General features: G+C 43.7%; 1 protein-coding gene across 1 annotated transcript in view; it reads left to right on the plus strand.

Annotated features, from left to right (window-relative positions):
• nek7 (NIMA-related kinase 7) overlaps positions 1 to 14,237 on the plus strand; it is a 46,885-nt gene that overhangs the window by 14,388 nt on the left and 18,260 nt on the right. The window contains exons 2-5 of the mRNA XM_029828005.1: positions 4,279 to 4,365; positions 9,705 to 9,845; positions 10,180 to 10,242; positions 13,197 to 13,307. Coding sequence (XP_029683865.1) covers positions 4,306 to 4,365; positions 9,705 to 9,845; positions 10,180 to 10,242; positions 13,197 to 13,307 — 375 coding nt within the window. The 5' untranslated portion in view covers positions 4,279 to 4,305. The remainder of the gene's footprint in view (positions 1 to 4,278; positions 4,366 to 9,704; positions 9,846 to 10,179; positions 10,243 to 13,196; positions 13,308 to 14,237) is intronic.

A 14,237-nucleotide genomic window follows, 5' to 3' on the forward strand; every position in this document is an offset into this window, starting at 1 on the left:
AATTGGAGAGTGTACAGCTTCTGTAGTCTCAGGACCCCTCCATCATTAGTGTTTCTCTTCCGCTCTCTTGCCTTTTTCTCTCTTTGTATCATCAGTTATAGTCAAGCAGGGGTTTCAGAGGAGGCCTAGGGTGGGCTTTCATGAGCACAGACTCAAAAGATTTCTCCACTTCTTGTAATCATGGACACTACTCTTTTAGCACTTTGACTGTCGTCTTCTGGCTCCTCAAAGGTGCCTTTGATTCCCTCACATCCTACACCCGGGCTGGATGGTGTCACATTATATTTTCCCCTCTTTCTTTTTAACCCCCCCTCGCAACTTCTTTCTTGTCTTTCTCTTTCTCTTTTCAGATCCAAGCTCATCAGTCTGTGTTCATATTTATTGTTCCTGGACCGAGAGCTGATGTAGCACTCTTCTCTCTGGGACTGCTTAATTCCGGGACCCTTCCCCTTTACTTCCACATTCATTTCCCCTCCTACCCCCTGTGCCTTGATCCACCTTTTTATAAATGGCTCTGTCTTTTTTTCCTGTCCTGCTTTAAATGAATAATGGAGAAGGGAAGGAATCAGGATTAAAGAGGCGCTAAAGCCAGTACCATCATCTCTGGTGTGCAGCTCCACGCTCTCCCTCAGCCCTCTGAACACTTCACATATAACGAGCATATTTTCTTCTCTTGGCATTTTTCTCATCTCCATGCCTGTCCCCCCCCCATGTCCTGCTCCTCCTCTGCTGTGCATTCTCCATCTTGTGCCCCAGTTGACCAAACTTTTGCTCCTTTTATATTGAGATTGAACAACGGCGTTGCAGCAGAAAGGCAAACGGGGCCCACTTTGTCATTCTCTTCCACACAAAAGTTTTCAAAATCCACTTAAACTGTTGTCTGCTGATGGAAATGCAGCGGCCTTTTTATGGGAGAAACGCTTGTTTCTCCAGCTGCACCTAGTGACAGAAAAATGCACCGAGCACAGCAGGAGTCGGGCTCATGCAGCGGAGGAACCATTTTGCACCGATGGGATGTAGGGTTTGACCGTATTCAGCTGGAAGACAAAAGAATTAAGGTATTAAATAAGAGGGGTTTTCCAGCCTGCTGCCCTGAACCCAGGCCAGGTAATGGAGGGAAAGGAGGGAGTAGCTGATTACAGCCTTTGTGATGGTACAAACATCTGATAACACTAAATTTTTCAATAAAAGATAATTATGCAGGGGCAACCATGGTAATAGTCATTTAAAAAAGGGTTTGCGGAGAATTTGAGACCAAAGGAAAACTGTTCTGTCAGGAAATTGCTGTGTGGTCTGAAGTCCCTTTTCTTTCCTCTTCCACGTCTATCTCACTGTTTCTTTACACTGACGTGTAATTATGGAATTATCACGTTATGCAGCCTCCTGCGAGAGGGTCGGACTGGAGTCTCACATTAGCTGGAAACGCTAAGATAAGTCCCTTTATAGCGAGTGGTCTGAAGTTGTGTTTTTACCTTTCACAACAGAATAGAAACATTTGCCAGAGAAATCAAAGGTGTGTGTTTGTGTGTGTGTCTTTCAATTTCTGCCTCATTTCCATATCTTTAATTGATTTATAGTGATGCGCCATAAACATTTATGGGTCCATCCGCGACACACAAAAATCACGGCTCTTCCATATAGAGGTTTCAAACAAATCTTTGAGCCAATTTCTTCTGTAAATAATTGGCTTTTTCAGATTTTGGCAGCTACTGATGAAACAGAGTCCAAGATATAAATATGTATGCAGCAGTAAATTCATATTGATATTTGTCATTATAAATCGAATTATCTTGTCATTTAGTTCTTGAACTGTTGGGACAATAAGCTGCTCGTTTTGTCTGTTTTGATGTAACAAGGCGGTTTGGGTCAGAACAGAAAGGTCCGTGTCCTGATCACAATACACATGGAAATGTAGATAAATCCTGTTTTACGTTGCTGTGATCCACACTGCTTCCTCATAACATTTAATACTTTTATGTTCAAGAGTTTCGGGTCTCAAAGCCAAATTTTTGAGATGAAATTCAAACCAAGACATAAAGTCAATTTCAAATTGTTTTTTTTCCCTGTAATTTTGTGCAACCTAAAAAAAAAAAAAGCACCCAAATATTTGTATTTTTGCATCAGATTTGTTAACAATAGTTTGTATGTTAGCCGCGAGCCTTTAACACACCCAAACGTCTCTAAATGCCTCATATGTTTCAATTGGTTTGAACTTTAAATAAGCTTTAAATGGGATTTTCTGCAGATAATATTCCCCGTGCAGCAGCAGTCCCCGGAGAGACAACGTTGCACAAACACTTTTATTATCTTCAAAGCTTGTGCCCAGGCCAGGACACCCTGAGAAAATAGAGCTCCAAATAAGCGACTGCAATGTTGTTACGTACAGTAAATGCCTCACCCACACACGTGCACGTGGAGACCTGCAACACATATGAAACCGTATAGTTTAGCCAGCAAACGCAGGAAAACTAACAGCTAAGGGGCATCTGAGGGCCTGTTCCTCTGCAGAAAAGATGTGGGCAAATTTCATGTTAAAAATAAACTAACCTACGTTAAATTGTATATTCACATGTTATACACACCAAATATGCTTTTTAAAAAATATGCCTAATTAATATCATTAGCCTTTATTTGTTTAAACTGACAACGCAGATGCACCAATTCTGAGCCAATACTGATATCTCCGGATGTTTTTTATTATATATCATTATTTTTGTTGTCATTTATTCCACAGGGAAACTAAGAAATCATTGTTAAAGAAAATAACCACCACTACACTGTCGAATTCAGTGGTACCAAATCATGGAGCAAACTCTAATGATGTGAAATCCCTCTTTCTTTTATGATAAACTGTAAAAACTAAAAATGGCTTGTTAACGTCTTGTATTTTTCACACAGATTACAATGTTCTGATGTTTCCATTGAGCACCACCTTACAGTAGGCCAGAGCAGTTATTAAAAAAGGCTCTATGCTTCGGTATTTATCCTAGTATATCTGTTAGCTGCACATGCGCAGCGCCAGAGCCGTCTGAAGCGGCTCTGGCGCTGCTGTCTGACAGGCTCACTGGGAGCGCGCGGCGTGAACGCCTTTCCTACGCAGATGGGCTTCGTCATTTCTGCACCAGCGGACACTCCGCTACGCAACTTCCCAAGTTTAGATCCAAACCAGTGAAGAGGGGCAAGATCCAGTACTTATAATTACATCCAATCGCTTTGGATTTAATTAGAAAGTGTTTGGTTAGCACAGCAAATGACGGCATCCATTTGCAACGAATACCAGACTGCAAATAATCAAAATATTGAATGCTGCCATTGGCAAATTGTAATTTATTGATTGTCCAGTGCCAGTGGTCAAGGTGAATATCGCGATGCCAATATTTGCCCGATGTATCGGTGCAGCTCTTATCTCTCCGCGTAGCACAGGATCTTTAATTGGCCGTGGAGATTTTAGGCCAACAGACGGCCTCACTCTAGTGGAAAACATGCAAATGTCCCATTATGAAGCGTGTGTGTGTGCTTTGTTGGTCTGCTGCTTTGTCTGCTGTCCGTTCATGCACACTTTTAGTGTTTATACACAGAGGGACAATATCAACTGTTTGGAGAAGCACATGCAAACCCCACATACAAAGGCCTGAGCTGGAACTGAAGCATCTTTTTTGATATTCAGTCTAATTACAAGTCCAAAGAAACATTTCCCCGCCTTGATTTTCTTTCTTACGTCTTCTAAATAAACGACTGCTGCTGTGCACATATTACATCCAATAAAATTTACATTCATTGTCAGGATATGTTAATTAAAGTTTATATTTGAAATAAATTCTGAGATGTACTGTAAGCTAACATGAGCTAACACTTTTTTTTATGTGAAGAGATGTTAATTGTCAATTTAGGTAAAATTTATCTTTATTTTTTCCAGAAATAAAGACAAAGTCAAACCAAAGATCAAGTCCATATTTTGAAGTTTTGTTTTTTCCAATTATTGCCAAGTCATCCCACGCTGGGATTAGAAATGGTTTGTTAGGATTGAGGTTGCTCGCTGCAGCCCGAGAGGCTCGAACGGTGTCGGACGACACCAGATCCTCCGCTGAAAGGGGAGACCTTCGGCCCCAAATGTTGCGGAGCTGCAGCAGTTCTCATCTTACCAAGTCATTTCAGTGGTCGGAGATATCGGCGTCCTCGGTACGACTGTAGCCACCGCTGATAAAGGAGCTCGGAGTATTGTGTGATCTAAAGATAATTTTGGAATAACAGAATTCCTCTTTTGTATGTGATTGACAGAGGTGCCAGGGATCACCCTCTACCACCATGTATATGGACAAGCAGCCACAAGGACAGCAAGCAGCCCCGCCAGTCTTTCAACCACAGGTACACGCTCACAGAAACACTGTCCAAATCACACGTATGATGGCTCTTAAAAGGTGGGGGGGTGGGGAAGAGCTGCAGGACATAAATATATATGTACATGTCAGGTCTCTTGAGGTTTTTGTCATTGAATCAAGTTTGCCAGTCAATGAGGCTATATTCTCTTCTCCAGGATCTGTTCTACTACCCAATATATATTCAGTTCTGTATGTCCACCTGCCGAGCGTTGGCAGATAGACGCAGGTCCTGTATATTTGTTTATTAGGGACCCAAGTAATTAGTATTCATTTCTGAAGATATAACCTTTTCATCCTGTAGTTGCGATCATATCTCCCCCTCTTTTGCATTTGGAAACTGCCCACTGGCAGCTTTGTTTGCCCTTTTTCCCCCCATGTCAATCAAGCGATTTCAGTTTGGGCAGCCTTCAGACCTCCATAGCACCGGTGAGACGGACAGCACAGGTTGAATGCTGAGTTGTTTCTATTGATCAGAGCTCTGAAGACTGACACGCCAGCACACCGCTCCTGGTTCAATACAACTCCTGCTCTGTGCCCATTTGGTCATAGGTGGTTTTAAATACGGCCCTTCGAAATCAGGCCTATTGATTTCTCTCTCCAGAAGGATGTGTCCTTCCTCCATAACTATGGAACAGACTTAAAACAAAGGTTCATCCATATAGCCAAGAGTGGCTGCAGATATATATTTTCTCTTTTTGCAGAAATAAACAAAACTAAATATAGGCCTGAACACCCGATCGTTGTTTTCCTTGCACGTGCAACACTAACACTGGAATTGCCAAGGGGGTTAATTTATCCTCAGAAAATGTAATTGCAAAATTAAAGTTAAATTGGATTGCTCACACAAGAAAGCCGGATAAAAGCGGCGATGATTAATTTCAGTTAGGTAACACCCCCTCACAAACAAACAGGAGCTGGAGCTTCTCCTGATTATGTGTTATTGTACCGACTTAATGATTTCTTCCTCTGTTTTCAGTCTATTTCCAGCAGTTTACATCAGCGGTAATTCCGGGCCCGGTGTTGGCGCGTAGGTTGTCGGTAACACGGCGAATCTCCTGCGTTGCATCATGTTTTTTTCCGCTCTCGTCTCAGCTGATTTTCACATTTTGTGTTGATGAGGGAAAAGAGCCGGCTGCATTAAGGAGACGGCTGTCTAAGCAGCAATCCAGATGGGTGTCTTTCAACAAGTGCTTTTTCTGTTTCTCACTTTCCCAAAGTTCAGACTGTGTGGTAGCACAAGGAGAAAACTCCCCCCCCCCCTCCCCCCGGCAGCCCACTGAAGAAATGTGAATTGTATCTCTGATGAAGGATATTCTGTATCACTTGCGATATCATTTCACTTGGTCCCGAGGGTATGATGCATATGCATTAGATAAGCGAGATGAGCTGCAAAGATGTGCATTTTTAATGGCACATTTGCTCTTTGAGCGAGTGGGATGGTTGGCGAGAAGGCCCCCCCCCTCATATCATGTTTTGATAGTCACAACAGGTTTTGACAGACTCGGATCTGCTGGCATGGAGCAGGTTGAGAGGGGAAGAACGGCAGGCACCTTTTGGATAAATCCTGCCTGTTCGGCTGAATGGATGTCTCACCGGCTCAGGATGAATATTGCATGGTGCTTTGCTCAAGGGGGCAGGTGACTGGGGAAGATGGGAGCGCCCCACCGCCGGGCGCTGTCACCGATTCGCCGTCTGCCTCCATCTTTGTAGTCGAAGACAATCCATCCTAGGCTGTTTTTCTTTACAACTAAAAGCAGTTTTTGATTTCATCTTGTCACAAAACGCACCATTAAATACACTTGCTTTCTCAAGGGGGGAGCAGTGTCCATTTTTAATTTTGAAAAGTAGCAAAAATTAAACCGCAAAAGGGCAAATTTGCATTAACTGTGGCAACATTGCATCTGGTCACAACTTCACATTAAAAAAAAATGCGTTCATTCCAGTTTTAGACATTTTTAAAATGCTGATTTCTTTTTCCAGCAGCACCAGTTTGGTGTGGACATGTCCTCCCTGCTACGCCTCTTCATGGGAGACAGCACCTCCGTGCTGCCTCTGGCCTCTCTGTGGCAGGCGTTTGGCGCTGCAGGGCTGTCACATCACACCCTCTTCCCTCTGCTGCTTGTCGTTTCCCTCTTTCACCGTCTCCCTGTCCCTGTCTCCTGCATCGCCTCTTCCACTCTGCATGTGTCGTGTCAGTTGTGTTTTGCAGCGGTGTCATTACTGGGCAGCCGGAATCACACCTCTCCCAGTGAGCTGTCTGTCTGCTCTGGCTGTCTCTTGCCACATCCTCTCTCTCTTTTAACCCTCTTGCCAGCGTGTTGCCCATGGCGATTCTACATCACCTTTATACACCAGATATGCTGTCCCTCATAGATGTTACCCATAATACCATGCAGCAGTGACACGCCATCTCTATCCCCTGTCGCTACCAACATATTGGGAGCATACCATAGTGTAATCGTAGTACGGAATGATTGATCCAAATCGAATAAAATTTACAGTGTAAATCAGTCTGTGTGTGACAGTCGTGCACCTGCGTCATTAACTAATAAAAACAAGCCAACAGCCAAGTAAAAGTGGTTAATGATTTAACTGAGGATTCCCGTGAGTGAATTTTGGCTGCGATTTATAGGCTACTTCTGAGATCTTGGGTGTTCATTAATTACTTAATTACTATCAGTCTTTTTTTAAATATTAAATGGGTTCAGAAAAAACTAGAAGCATGAGGGGGCCTTTTGGATCCCAACACTGTACCATCATTTCTGGATTGGGCCCTAGCTTTGTCTCTGTCATGTTGATGTAAAACGGGTCAGTTTTTGCATTATCTTGCTTGCTTGATTAATTTGGCCCAGTAGAGAGTTGACAGACCAATACTAATGAAAATATGAACTCATTGGAATTACTGACTCAACAATCAGGAATATAGAGTGCACGGGAGCTGCAGGTATCGTGACAATTAATATTTTTATATTGCATTGGCAAAAACAAAGCCATTATGTAAATGTTACATATGTCGTTCTAAATTAGCCAGATTAGGTGCGTTCTTGTGTTCTATGCAGCTACGTACGTATCCTGAACCCTGCATTGTTCACCGCTCCTCTCTGCCCATATATACGTATGCTTTCGTGTGTGTGCTTCAGCTGGAAGCTCCCGATTGTGCGTCAGATGAGACGGCCTGTCAGTCAGCTTTCGCCGGGCTGCCCTTTGAAGGCCAGGCCAGAGGGCAAAGAGGTGCCGCAAATGGCCTGTGAAGTTTACATACACTGCCCACTGCTAAACAGATTAGCTCTAATGAAGTGTCTAATGCCGGGGCCACTGGCTGACATAATCCTGCCTGGCAGCCCGGCCCCTTGGCTGCCAAAAAAGCCGCCTTCCCTGCAGCCCTCTCTTCCGCCCTTGCATGGCCTCTGCTGCCACCCAGGGCGACTCCACATGGGGAGGTGCCCACTGTTAATCATGCTGGACAGTGTGCGATCTGACATGCAAATGTAGGTCATTGCATATGTAAATGTGTGATTACGGGGCCGGCATGCCAGGACACATTAGCAAGACTGTGCTCTCAGCAGGCGGTTGTCACAGCGCTTTAGAGGCTCATACTAACATTTGTCAACCTACCATGTAGCGAATGAAAGCAATGCCCTCTTGTCCTCTCCCTCTCCCTCTCCCTCTCCCTCTCTCTCTCACTCATTCACTGTTCATCCTGTATCCTCGGACAAATTCTTTTGTCACCATAATGACAAGTCATTGCACAATATCTCAATAATGTGACACATTTGTTGTTTGTATTTGGCGTATAAAACTTTTAACAAAGCTACTGTTAAAGAACAAAAAGGTTTAAGGTTGTCCAAGCCGACCCATTAAACTATATGTATTTATAATGGGGAGCACAGCAGTGTGTCATGCTCTCTGTCAGAATGACTTTTGGACACGTTGGGATGATGGTGATGTCATTGTGGAGAATGCACACACCTCAGCAGTGTCAAGTGTTAATTGGACAGGGCATCTTAATGGGCTCACGCCTTTCCACTTGGCTGTCAACGTTAAGCTTAACACTAAAAATAATAAGAAATGACCCATCCAGACTACCAGTAGGGGGAAAAACCAAAATTTGGTAATTTTCTCTCTCATTGTCAGTGTGTCTATAAAAATATGGTAAGCAAATGTCGAGATCCTGTCCATTTTTTTTTTTTTTTACTAAAGTAAAATTGGATTTCCTTGTATTATTAAGACACCTTTGCTTACAATAGTGCTGAACACAGGTGGAGCACACATACGTATGATGACTCTGCCTTCCTGTATGCGTCAGTGTTTAGAGATTCCTCCTGACCTTTGCTTCTCACCCTCCTGAGCTGCTTGCCCTAAAGTTTCTCCCACTACCATATTGGCAGAAGTGCTGGTGACGTGTGGCATTCTGATATCCGTCACCTTCCGTTTGCACCCTCCAATGCCTTGTAAAAGTTAACCAAAAGGCTGTAAAGGTCAAGCAGCTTGCTCCGTGCTTCCCCTCCCCACATATCAAATCCAAGTGGTAGAATGTTCAGAGAGAATAGGCCAGAGGAGCATACTCTGTGGCCCAGTGCCAGACTGTTGGTGCGAATACTTGGCAGACAAACGGAGGACACGGGAACGTTTGATCTCACACACCAAGACAGGCAACGCAGTCATAAGATGCTAACATTATGTAACGGGACATTTGATCTGTCAGGATCGCCAAGCTCAGTTTTAATTTCCACAAAACAGCTGAAACAAGGAGACAGAAGGAAAAGAGAATAAGGACAGAACAACCAACAATTTCAGCCATGTTTCAATTTGAAACGTGGTGGGATTGTTTGTCTGCCGTCTTTGGACGTCATATAGTTGCAGCACAATGTTTGCAGTGGATTCTTCTTCAAGGTTATGCAGCACGTGTTGTTCATGGTCTCGAGGTTGAACTGAGGAGGATTCGTGATTCAGCGTCAAGGTCGGTGTGATCAGATGTCTGACCGTACCGTCTTCGGCCGGCCTGTCCATCCCATCCTCATGATTGCAGCGTAGCTCACACGAAGGTGTTAATTTGAATGTGACACTCCCCACTGGGACTCCGGCAAAGCCCCAACAGCTTCTGCCGACCAAAGTTCAAGGTCACTGTGGCATTATTAAAAATAGCCCAGGAATTAATATTGCAATTATCATGCAGGTTTTATAAATGTACTTCAATTCTAAAGGTCAAGTTTCAGTTTCAGTTAATGTTCTTGGAGTATTCTCTGTTTTTTCTACCGTATCTCTGGAACAGAATCTACTTCGTGTCCAAATCTCACAAGTGCTGTTTGTTTCCAAATCTTTCAGAAACCATTGCAACCAGATATGGGCCATAATTCACTGGCAAACTTCCAGATTGAGAAGAAGATTGGACGCGGTCAGTTCAGCGAGGTGTACCAGGCCAGGTACCTGTTGGGCAACACATCGGTGGCCCTGAAGAAGGTTCAGGTAATAAGAATAGAATTAATATCATTTTGATGGTGATAACATGCAGATACATAGACTACACTGACTAGCATGCATGTGCACGCACCAACAGAGGAAATGATGCTCTGCTTCATCCACACGCTCACATAAACACCTTACAAATGGATATATATGTTAAACGCTCGTGAAACACCTGTAGTCACTGTGGATAACAACAACTGTGTCCTCTGTTGGGAAGTTGTTGTTTTTTTTTTCCTAGTTTCTCTAAATCTCTCCATCTTAGCATCTCTTCAATATGTCATAACACCATTCTCTGTCCTGTCTCCCTCTCTCTCCCCTTTTGATCTCTTGATAGATATTCGACTTGATGGATGCCAAAGCTCGGCAAGATTGCATCAAAGAGATAGATCTCCTTAAGGTAAAGAACCAGAGAGGAGGGAGACGGCGTCATGCGCTGTGCTCTGTTCTCTTAAGGTGCCTCAGCTGAGACCTTCCACCAAAGAAAAACAATTGATGTGCACCAGACTGCCTGGATTTTGGCAGTGGTGTGTGGGGATATGCACATTGTGCACGTCTCCTTGCATGGATATGAATGCAGAGGAGTATTTTAGGCGCACTAGTGAGAATATTAGTGTGTGTGTATGTGCGTGTGTGTTGTTGAACCAGTGTTACATCCCTTCAGGCTCACATTGACTCTTTTTTTAAATGCCAAAACTGCTGTTGTTTTTTTTATTTTTTATTTTTGGTTTTCCTTTTTTTATCTTTTAGAATGTTTCAACCAGGGTAACCGTAGATCAGCGGGAAAATTTGGATTCTCCCACTTGATGTTTCACCTCCTCCCTCTCCACAGTCTTATTTTACTCTCTTTATTCTGAAGGAAGTGGTTTCATTTATCAAACTGCCACAAAACACGTGTCAGATGGGTGGCTCTCAAATTCTAATAAACAAGCTAATGACAGTCTTGGTGCCCCCCCCCTTCCCTGCAGTCAGCAGGATCCTAGATGGGTGTCAGAGTTATGTGCTTGCAGTGTGAGTGTGTGTGTGCTCATATTCCTGGTAGTGTATCCCTCCATATATGAAGCACGTCTTTACAAGTGTGTGTGCACTGCAGGCGTTTTGTGCACATACACACACTGACACATACACATAAGGAGAAGAAAACAAAACCAATTAGTTTGTTTCAAACACATCAGTGAAGCTCCTGGGGCTCTTTGGTCCAATCAAAGGCAACAATACTCAAATGTAGGCGAGAGCCTGTAGAGAGCTGAAATCTGAGTAGGAGATTATTGACTTGACAGCACAAGACAGTGGGATTCGCCCGGATTATCTATTATTCTGACCTCCAAAGTGGGGGTCAGGCCGAGGTAAAAATGTCACCCTCAAGCAGGTGACTATTTCATCCTATCAGGCAGCCCACATTTGAGCTTTTTCACAGAATAATTTAGAAAATCTCCCATGTTTTCTCTGTCCATAACTCATTGCCGTTTCCTTCCCTCTCCCCACTCGTTCTCCATCCCTTCACAGTTTCCCCTTCGTCTCTTTTCCTCCTGATACCCGATGGCTTGTGAACATGTGAGCTGCGCTCAGTCCTGCATTGCCCAGCCAGCCCGATAATAAAGAGCGAGGCTGTGAGCGAGAGACGGTCCTTCTGCCTTATCCCCCGCTAGACAGGACAACAGGAGACACAGCCAAATCAGAATAATGAGAGGCACACTGGCATGGACAGACTGAAAGGACACACATACTGGCGCGCCAACACACACACACACACACACACACACACACACACACACACACACACACACACACACACACACAGAAAGAGTCATGGCCCTTCAACAGTCTGCCTGTTTGTCTGTCTGTGTTTGTGTGAACTCATTCATCTGTATTTTCTTGCTCTGGGAAGATGATTCCAAATGGAGAATCTCACTTTTTGCTTGGCCTCATTGTCTGAAATCTTCCTGTTTGGAATTGTTCAGTGCAGAAGTGCCTGTTCTCTGCTAAACATCCACAGCAGTTTCCTCATTCTTCAAATCCCAGGGCTGTTCAATTCCTTCAGTATTCGGAAGTCCAGTGGTCTCCATTAATCAGCAAAAGGAAGCTATCATGCTGTTACAATTTTCCTCATATTGTCTTATTGTTGTAAGCTGTTAATAAATCAAACTAATCCATCAGTTATATATATATATTTCTTTCTAGTGTCAAACATAATCAGCTCCTCAGATGTGTGAAGCTCTGCAAAATAATGCAAACGTCATGTAAAGCTTTCCAGTCGTGGCACTTGGCTCAAATCTCGGTTCTAAACATCAACATCGTGTTGAACGCATCTCTTCATTGCAATATAGCTTTTGCCTGAGGTTCAATTTATGGAAGAGGAGTGGGGTAGTGGGGGATGGACTTGTCATCACTCCTTGCCTGTGCTACTGTGTGGAGCCGTGCAGAACTGTGACTCTGAGCCAAAAATACATCTGGCAAGGGAGGGAGAAGGAAAGACAGACACGGGGGATGAAGAAGCGAGAAGAATGGTGATGGTGGAAGAATGCAGAGCTATAGTGGAGGGCGCAGTGTACGGCGCTGTGCTCTCCTTGGCCCTCTTCTCTGCATCATCCCGAGCATGAACATTTCTTTAATCACAGCAGAGAAAGCGAAGTGGAGCCGAGTAGAGGACGCGTGTCACACTGCTCCGTCTGCTCACATCACGCATTCCCATCTCCCCTTGACATCACCATGCCACATATCTCCCTGTCTCCAGCTCTCCAGGCATCAACATCCCTCCCTTTCTCTCACTCTGCACACCTTTTCCCTCCAAAGCTCAGTTTCTCAACACTGTCCTTTTCCTCCCTCTCAACTCTGCCCTGTCTCAAATATTACTTTTACTTATGTCACAATGTCATTTCTTTTGTTCCCTTCATTGCATCACAACCCCCTTTACCCCCCCCCCCCCGCACTGGATGGGTAGAGAGTTTTTGTTTACTATGGGATTACTGATCCTGCCTTATTGACCAACCAACAGGAAGAAATCTCAGTCAAAGATAAGCCCGAGATGCTTGTTTATCTGACTGTCAGGCGTGTGTGTGTGTGTGTGCGTGTGTGTGTGTTTCACATGGGTTGTTGTCATCAGACAGTTGAGTTGTTGTGACATGTCACCCAGATTTGTCACACTAGAGGACAAAAGTGTTTCATTAGGACCACACTTATTTAAATATGCATTTCAAGTATGGATTCAGATGTTTTGATATTCATTTTGTTCAATAGTGCAAATCTTTTTTTGATAACTGGTATAGGGATAAAAAAAAATGGCGTTCCTTTATTTGTTTCTTTCTTTCATGAATTATTGTGACTGGAAAATTTTCATTTTTTTCCCCTTGACAGCAATTGAACCATCCCAACGTGATAAAGTACCACGCGTCGTTTATTGAGGACAATGAGCTGAACATCGTCCTGGAGCTGGCAGATGCAGGAGATCTCTCCCGTATGATCAAGGTAAGGTTGCCAAGGCCACGGCGGTCGATCAGGACTGGCACACACACCACGCTGCTGAACATTATGGACTCATGAATTTAAAAAAATGCCAAATCTCGCTTCAGCAGATAACCTTTTTTTCCCCTTAAAGAAAAATAAAGTTGTGAAAACTGCTGATGTGGTTTAAAACTAAGGGAAGGAGGCAGGAGGTCTTTGACACTGAGTCACTCTGAATCATCTGGTCCATCCAGAAACCAAAAACACAGCTAATATAAAATGTCCTGCAGCTGCCTTTAATCTGGCCGTCCGTGTTGACATTTGCAGCGTCTGTGGGGGGAAATAGATTCAGTGAATAATGCTCTTAAAATTCTGGAATGTCTCATCCCTCCATAAGTTCTTTGGTCCTAGCGTCACATTTTATGGTACACGTGCTAAATGCTTACGTATGGGGTGAGATACTTGCAGTGAGCTAGATTTATTCCTCTGAGATACCAGTTGTGACGGGTTATTGAGCTACGGTGTCTTGGTTTGTCCTATACTGGCCATCCTCCACTTTAGGGAAGTGTTTTCGTGGACATTTGTCCAGTAAATATGAAAAAAAGACACGTTAGTGTTTTTTTATTTTTAAGAGCATACGCGATGCATATGCAGGAAAGACAGCTGTGTATTTTATTTGCTATATTTTCTGGACTATAGATACAAACTCAAGGTTGGTGGGATTTTCTGCTTGACTTAAATCAGTATAATGTGCGTCTACCCTTAAACCCGGATCAACAACCCGGATCACTTCTGTGTGTGTAAGTGTGTGTGTGCTAGCATGGTGGAGGATATTATGAAAACCTGCCAGTATAGCAAATTAGTGGTGCGCAAGTATAAAGCCTGGTCTTCTCCCATGCATAAATGATGCTGCTGTGTGGTATCGGCGCAGCTCAACAAGCTGTTTGCAGTCAG

The sequence above is a fragment of the Takifugu rubripes genome, chromosome 20 (genome assembly GCF_901000725.2).
Source record: "Takifugu rubripes chromosome 20, fTakRub1.2, whole genome shotgun sequence".
In the NCBI taxonomy this organism is placed as follows: Eukaryota; Metazoa; Chordata; class Actinopteri; order Tetraodontiformes; family Tetraodontidae; genus Takifugu; species Takifugu rubripes.